Source organism: Ursus maritimus, unplaced genomic scaffold (assembly GCF_017311325.1).
Source record: "Ursus maritimus isolate PB19 unplaced genomic scaffold, ASM1731132v1 scaffold_14, whole genome shotgun sequence".
Taxonomy (NCBI): domain Eukaryota; kingdom Metazoa; phylum Chordata; class Mammalia; order Carnivora; family Ursidae; genus Ursus; species Ursus maritimus.
Genome location: NW_024423786.1, coordinates 52,366,352 through 52,374,689, shown reverse-complemented (window position 1 = coordinate 52,374,689; position 8,338 = coordinate 52,366,352). Strand labels below are relative to the sequence as shown.

The 8,338-nt window shown below is 46.1% G+C and overlaps 1 protein-coding gene across 1 annotated transcript; it reads right to left on the bottom strand.

The window, feature by feature from the left end:
* Positions 1 to 960: 960 nt before the first annotated feature.
* Positions 961 to 2,174, bottom strand: LOC103681716 (olfactory receptor 2Z1). The gene has a single exon (XM_008711297.2). It carries the CDS (start codon positions 2,102 to 2,104, stop codon positions 1,163 to 1,165), a length of 942 nt encoding a protein of 313 aa, XP_008709519.1. The 5' UTR covers positions 2,105 to 2,174; the 3' UTR covers positions 961 to 1,162.
* Between the last annotated feature and the right edge of the window lie 6,164 nt (positions 2,175 to 8,338).

The following is an 8,338-nucleotide window of genomic DNA, read 5'->3' as shown; positions in this document are numbered from 1 at the left end:
AATAAAAAATCATTAAAAAAAAAGGTGTATCCATCAAAAGTAAAAAAAAAAAAGAAGAAGAAGAAGAAGAAGAAGATGTGGTTCATATATACAATGGAATATTACTCAACCATCAGAAAGGATGAATACCCACCATTTGCATCAACATAGATGGAACTGGAGGGGATTATGCTAAGTCAAGTAAGTCAAACAGTGAGCATCTTAATAAAACTCAAAGTTAACAAATATTTTATAAATACTGTTAAATTTTACCTCCATTACCATTTAAAGCAGTAACTCATATTTTCAAGAATCTGGTGGTTTTCCAGATATTGTCTGGCTCAACCACTATCCCAACACAGATGCACAGACACACACACACACACACACACACACAAACACACACAAACTAAACCTACAACAATGAGGAGGTCACTCCTGAGTAGTCACACAGCGCAATGGTTTGGGGGCTGTCTTTGGCCTCAGAGCACCATGGGTTCAAGTCCCAGCTCTACCACTCTCTGGAAGTGTGACCATTTGTAAGTTATTTTCCTTTTTGAGTCTTGTTTATTTCTTATACATAAACATCATGATAGTCCCTACATCTTGAAAGCCATGGAGAGGACAAAATAATGTTCACTTAGCAGGTAAAATGGTCAACAGGTGCTGATTATTACTGGTATAATTATCAATTCAACAGGGAGATCCCAACTTTACAAAGCAGGGCCTTCCATTCACGTAAATAGTACTAAAGAATCGGGAAAGTGGGGCGCCTGGGTGGCGCAGTCGTTAAGCATCTGCCTTCGGCTCAGGGCGTGATCCTGGAGTTCTGGGATCGAGTCCCACATCGGGCTTCCCCGCTGGGAGCCTGCTTCTTCCTCTCCCACTCCCCCTGCTTGTGTTCTCTCTCTCGCTGGCTGTCTGTCAAATAAATAAATAAAATCTTTTAAAAAAAAAAAGAATCAGGAAAGAATATACTAAAAGTGACTAGGACTGCTAGCCTTGCTCTCCATAAGTCCATGGGAGAAAACACTAACCCAACTAGTCATGGGATCTGAAGAGGCTGGACAGACACTTCGCCTTGAATATAAGGCCTTAATAGCTGCACCACAAATTGGTGCTTTGGGGAAATGGAGAGAATGAAGAACTACTAGGATCATGCCAGCAACCCCCTGTGTGGTCATTACTTTGGCCTGAGCTCAGCTCTGCTGAGCACTTTGACCAAAGCCATCCGCACCTCCCGGTTCCTCAGACTGTAGATAAGGGGGTTGAGTGTAGGGGTGACAAGGCTGTAGAATAGGGAGACCACGTTGTCCTGGGGTGGGCTGTGGTAGGCACCCGGCACCATGTACATGAACACAGCTGTGCCATAAAAGAGCCCCACTACTGTGATGTGTGAGGAACAGGTGGTGATGGCCTTGTTTCGAGCCTCCTCTGAGCGCATGCGTATAACAGCCCCCAACACGTGGCCGTAGGAGGCGGCAATGAGGAAAAGGGGAAGCACAAGGATCAGCACCCCCGAGGTGGACAGCGCCAACTCATACGCAGAAGTGTCTGCACAGGAGAGCTTCAGTAGGGCTGGCACCTCGCAGAAGAAGTGGTCCACGATGCGGGAGGCACAGTAGGGGAAGTGCAGAGTAATGGAGGTCTGGATGGAGGCGTTGAGCACACCTGCCAGCCAGGAGGAGCCCACCATGAGCAGGCACACCTGGCGCCTCATGAGCACAGGATACTGCAGAGGGTGACACACAGCAACATAGCGGTCATAGGACATGAGGGCCAACAGAATGCCCTCAGCCACGCCCATCAGAGTCAGGAAGAATATTTGAGCTGCACAACCCCCGAAGGAGATGGAACCTTCTCCCTGCAGAAAGTGGGACGCCATCTTGGGGATGGTGACCAGGGGGAAGCCAACATCAAACAGAGAGAGCTGGCTGAGCAGAAAGTACATGGGTGTGTGGAGCCTGGAGTCCATGCGGATCAGGAAGAGCAGAATGGTGTTGCCCAGGAGGCCCATGGTAAACATGGCAGTCACCAGGGAGAAGAGCAGCTGACGTGACCCTGAGTGACTGAAGAGGCTCACCAGAATGAAGTCAGAGGTCACTGATTGATTCACATCCCCCATGTTTTACACAATGTATTTTTGCTGCAGGAGAAAGACCAATTGCAAGTGAGTTTCGACCCACATGCCAATTGCCATCACTTGATAGTGGCTGCCTGGAGAAGTATTATGAGGTCACAGCTAGAATCAGCAATTGGAAATGCCATGATCAATTAGTGATGTCTGTCACAGGCACGGGATGGGAGAGCAGCAGCTTGCATCTCGGAACAAGATACTTGGCCACACCCTAGTGAAGAGCTACCCACTGACTCGTGAGGTCCAGACATTGAAGTTCCAGTCAAAGACAATAACTTAGCTCCAATAGAATATTTCAATACCTCTCTTTCTAATGGTCCTGGGTCCAAAGCAGAGGTGAGAGTCCAAAAAGGTGGGGAAGTAAAAGAGAGGATGATGGAGCTGAAGAAATAAATCAAGGAAGAAAACAGAGAAGGGCTTCGGTCCAAGTGCCTGGATGAGAATCTGGAGGAAAGAGAAACCAATGATGAGCCTGCACTGGGTCACATTGAGGGTATGAATCTAGTGTGAGCCATAGGGGGTGGCTATGGGTGACAGCAGGTTGGGGATGAAATGATCTGGGCTTGGGCGGGGGAGGACAGTTGTCAGTGAGCTCAGCAATTACTGGTGACTTTGTTGCATTGGATGAAGAGTAGTGGCCTGTGAACAGTCAGACTCAGTTTCAAGTAAGGTACCAGGCCTAGAAGATTATCTCTAATAAATATTCCCTGGGTGAATGAGGTGGCCAAGAAAGATGACTGTGGGCCAGAGGGAGCTACACACTTAAATTTGGGAATACTTAATTCTCTTGGCAACCTCCAAGCCCCCAGGCAAATCCAGCTTTTCCTGGAATACCATGCACCATCCACAACCCCAGCAGTGGACAATGCAAGACCAAAAGAATGTCTGTTCCCAGCTGCAGGTAGTTAGAGAAGCAACAAGACTGTTCATTTAAGGGCAAGTGGATTCTACTGAGGGCCTCTCTGGAGCTCTTTCTCCTAAGACTGCCATCTTCACTCAGAAGGCCTTCAAGGCTGTTTAATTATCCACCATCCTGATTTTCCTATCACATCCTAGCTCCCAACCCACCATCCACCCATACATTCAATAAAATTAGTCACAAGCTGGGCTGGCCATAAGACATTCAGAGGTGAATCACCCTAGGCAAGGTGCCCACTCCCTGTACCGCAAATTAGGAGACAAATGGACAAGATCTTTGTGACAGAGGGAACGTACAGTGAGGGAAGTGAATAGGATGTTCTGTAGGAAATGGCTGGGGACAGCACAGGGCATAGTCAGAGAAGCCTCTGGGGACAGATGACACATGTCTTCAGTATCTGAAGAGCATCTGTGAGAGGGATGCACTAGAACCAACTGCCTCATGCTACTGGGAAGTGAACGTTAGTGGGGCCAGCTGGGTTGTTCACCCAAACAAAGAACTTTCTAACAGTGAACTCCAACCAAAAATGAAATGGCTGCCTCATTGGCAGCATTTTCTGTAGTCAGTCAATGGTATTAGGAAGTAAGATAATAGTCCTGTGGTTAGAAGGAAGTTAGAGTTTGAGAGGGAAAGCAGCATTGATCAAATCATTTCAGAATAATCTAATCAGCAATATAATAGAGACACATGCACAATGCTGTAGGCATTGTGGGGTGGGGTCAGAGAAGGCTTCAGAGAGGAGGAGCCATTGGAGCTGGGTTTTGAAGATCAGGTAGGAGTTTTACAGGCAGCCAGAAGGAAAGTTGTTCCAGGCCAAAGAAATAGAGCACATACAATTTGTGATTAGGAGAGTGTACCCAGGGGTCCGATTAAAATGAGTTTGGATCCCAGCTCAACTACTTTGTAGCAGCATGACCTTGTGTAGCTACTTAACCTCAGTTTCTTCATCCATAAAATGGGTGGCAGAAATATGTGTCAAGCCATAGTTGTGAAGATTATATAAAAGGATGAATGTTGGGGTGCCTGGATGGCTCAGTCGGCTGAGTGTCCTGCTCTTGGTTTCAGATCAGGTCATGATCTCAGGGTCCTGGGATGGAGCCTGGCATTGGGCTCCGCACTCAGCATGGAGTCCCTCTCCCTCCTCCTCTGCCCTTCTTCCCGCTCACACTTGCTCTCTCTCTCTCTCTCTCAGATAAATAAATAATTTGTTTAAAGGATGTATGTTAAGAGCTGACATGTAGCAAGTGCTCAATAAATTGTGAATTATTATATATAATAAATATAATTCTTTTAATTATATAATTAATTATGCACAACATCTATAAATTGTATAATTGTTATAGAATTATTACTAATTCTCTAGATAGGAAAAACATTAGAGATTTCTGGCTGTTGGGTGATTAACACAGTGCCAGGCACATAAAACATTCTTGTCAGGGTTCGTTGTTGTTGTTGTTGTTATTGTTATTCAACATTGTGGCCCCTTCCATGGTCAAGCCTGACCCTGTCCAGCTCTGTCATCCTCTTTAGTGCTGCTCTGTGATGCACCTCGTCCCTACTATGTAGAAACCCATCTGCCCTTTTTCTGGCCTCTAAGATCCCTTAGCAGAGTCTTTAAAACTCTATTCATCCCCAGCCGCATTGCCTTACAGCAGGGTTTTTCCACTGTGGCATTATTTGGGGACAGATAATTTTTTGTCATGGGAAACTGTCCTTTGCATTGTATGAATTTTAGCAACATCCCTGGCTTCAACCCACTAGATGCCAGGAACACCCTGCAACCACCACCCCTCATCATGGAAACCAAAACTGGCTCCACGTGTGGCCAGATGTGCCTAGTGAGGCAGAATCACCCCCAGCTGAGAACCTCTGGCTTGGAGACAGGACAATCGTAACCTGCACCAGCTTTACTCAATTCCTCTCCCAGATGATTATTCTTAAATTGGATTGAGCTCAGACCCACCATAAATCCTGGGAGTATCTTACTATTCCCATGTCTCCATACAGGAAAAAAAAATAATTATTGCAATTTCCTGCCATCTTATAGATAATCAATCCCCCCAAACACCAAGTATCCCCACCAGTGAAATAGCTTTTACCCTAGGCCCTGTCAAGAGCTATTTAAGTGTCCAAATGAACCTGGTCTTTCTCTGTCCACTCACACAGCCTCACCCTGAAGAAGCTGACACCAACGGAGTACTGACTGTGTAGAAGACTATCTGGCTAAGTGTTTCACATGCTTAACAATGCAACCTTCCAGTCCTGGAGACGGAGGTGAAGATAGTTGCACAACAATGGGAATATACTTAATGCCATGAACGGTACCCTTAAAAGTGGTTAAAATTGTAAATCTCATTCTGTATATTTTATCACAATAAAAAAATCTGTGGGTAGGCATTATTTATCTGTATTTTTTGGATGAGAAGACATAGACAGGTTCAGAGAAGTGTAGTGACTTGCCCAGCATGACCAGCAGAGAAGTTAACAGCCAAAATTTGAACAAAATAGGGATCTGATTCCAAAGCCCCTGTTTTTCCCTTGTCATTCCACACACTCCCCCCAAACACTGTAATAGACATTTCAGGATTTGTTGCACATGTTCATATATCAGCCCTATGTGCCCTCAACTTTGCCTTTCCTTCTGGGGTGCCCATGTGTTCCCCCTATTATGCAAATGCCTGGGTTTGGGGGATCTCTAGCCAGCAGTTCCTCAGAGGCTGGAGATTCTAGTTGTGATCCCCTTGTGTTCTCAGGTTTTGACAAACTGTTCCCCATCAAGACCTCTTTTGAAAAAAGACTGCCATCCATCCAACCTCCCCAGCATCTGCCCTGCAAGTCAGACAGGCAGAGCCAGGCAGAGCTAGCCACGACTCACTCAAACCTGGACTGAATCATCTGTGACTCCTAAATCAGTACTTTTCTTCTGGGCTGAAGAGAAGCCCCTTTGGCAAGTTTCCAACATGGCGATTTTACCACTTCCTTTCCCATTGTCCTCAGTAATGCCAAACTTGGGTCTGGGGGTCCCTTTATTGATGTCAAGTGACCAGGGAAAAGACACTGGCATTATTCACTTCCTGTTGCCCATACAACTTTCCTATTTCTCCACCATGACCAGGCATGATCTGGCCCCCTGTTACCTAGCTAATCAAATGACAGTTTGCAGGACAGCCATTTATGATCTATGTTGTTTATTTAATCTTCACCTCCAATCACACCAGCTCAAGGATCCACAGCACAGCTTGCACAATAAATAGTTACTGAGTGAATACATTCTGTAAGGGAAGCAATATTTTGGTTGGAACTAATGTTATTGACAATGGGCTGAGGAAGGGTATGTGACTTACCTAAACTCACACAGCTACTGAGAGGACAGACTAAGATTTGGAAACAGCACATCCCTGGATGCTACCTCTTTCTTGTAGTCAGTGCTCAACTCCTGTGTCCAGGAGGTGAGAACTGAGAACTTCTCTGGGGGATCACGGCTGTGGATGGCCAGTCCTCGGGAGGGAAGCTGAAGGTGTCCCCAACCCCTGCCAGATGGGTTGTTCTGATACCAGCCCCATGACCAAGGTCTAGTGCCCATGCGTGGCTGCTTCCAAATGCTTTTTTGGAAGGTCAACAAGACATGACCTTCAACATGGATGACCTTCTGCTGTCTAGAGGCCTGGTTATCTTGGGTTACAGCAGTGAAGACAGACAAGGAAAGAATAAGCATTCAGTAAAATAAGACAACTGCCTGGAGGTGGGCAAATGTCAAAAGAAGTGGACAAGAATTCATCCTTCCATTCAGTACCTGTCGACCCAGCTTGTCCAGGGGGAAGATGTCAGCAGTTCTTCAGCTGCATCCTGCCACTAATGTCTAATCTCTCAATCATGCCTGCATCCCCAATATCCCCACAAGCCTGGGTTCCAAGTTCTTGCCCCCACTCACCAGGGTCTTCAGGTAGAGTGAAGGAACTTTCTCAACACCCCTCATTCTAGGATAGTCCCTGATAAAACCTCCCTGAATTCCAGCATCAAGGGTTTAACCAATGCTGCCTCTGTCTACGCAGGGATAGATGTCATCATCTGGGGATGGGGGCTCCAGGGAGACCTGTTGCACAAGAAACCCCTCTGCGTCTCCCTTTCTGCGAGGGAGAAAATTAGTTGCAGTGGGAGCCTAGAGCCCCTGATATTTTGTCCCTGGAGGTTGTGGAAAAACATTTACTCATCTACCAACCACAGGAATGATAGGCAGCACTAATGTGGATAAATGAATGTGACAGATGTCCAAGACTTTCTGTTGGATGTAATTAGGAGGAGGAGATGAGAGAATCCATTGCTGCAAATGGGTACCTTGCTCAAAAAAAATGTCCAGGTGATTTCTTCTGAGTTAAATAATGAGGCAGGAATGGTGGTAAAGCAGCTAGGAGGTAGCTCCCTGGGTTGTGATATTTCTTCCTCTAGACTCCATTCTTTAGGGAGTCTTCCAAAACTTGGGAGATGCAATGGTCCAAAGGTAGATGGTCTAGCGCCTGTGAGTATATTATGCATCACAGCCAGAGCCAGGGGAAAGGGCAGAGACCAGAGAGCCAGGCTACCCCAAGCAGGGATGCCCACTGCAGGAAGTCACAGGCAAGCCTCCCAGAGTGTTGCTGAAACTAAAGCTGAGTCAGACAGGTGGCAACAAGGTGGAACCAGCATGGAAACAGAAATAGTGACATATGTTAAGGACTTGATATATAGTAGGCAACTACCAGCAAATTCCTTGTGCCATGCCACCACGCTCTACTCCCAAGCCCATGGCAGACATTAGTGATTGGTCTCATGGTTTTCTACCTCTGAGCCTGGGTGGAGCTTCTCGACTCAGCACACCATACAGCTGGACCTTACAAATTGGATTTGACATTCACCATGACATCTTTCCAAGCAGATTCTAGACCAGTACTCAAAGCAGCTGTGACAGTCTGCATGGAGATAAGAAGCTTGTGCCGGAAAATTATTCAACACACTGCTTCGTTAATTGAGAAAGTCTTGCTCTGGAAGAAATGTCAGTTGAACTAAAGCTTAGTGATAATGTTAATTTATAGTCTGTTTCAAGGTATTTTTCTCCTCAAGAGCATACTAGTTCATGGACTACACTTTGAGTAACACTGCCTATAGGCCATGAGTTCCTTGACAGCAATGCTCCTGCTATTATTCATTTCTGTATCACTGGTACCCAAAGCACATGGACACATGGATGTTTATTGAACAGGAAGGGCTGGAGAGTAGAGGAGTTGGGAAAAAGAAATCAAGATATGGAGTAGTGGAGAGTGGGTCTT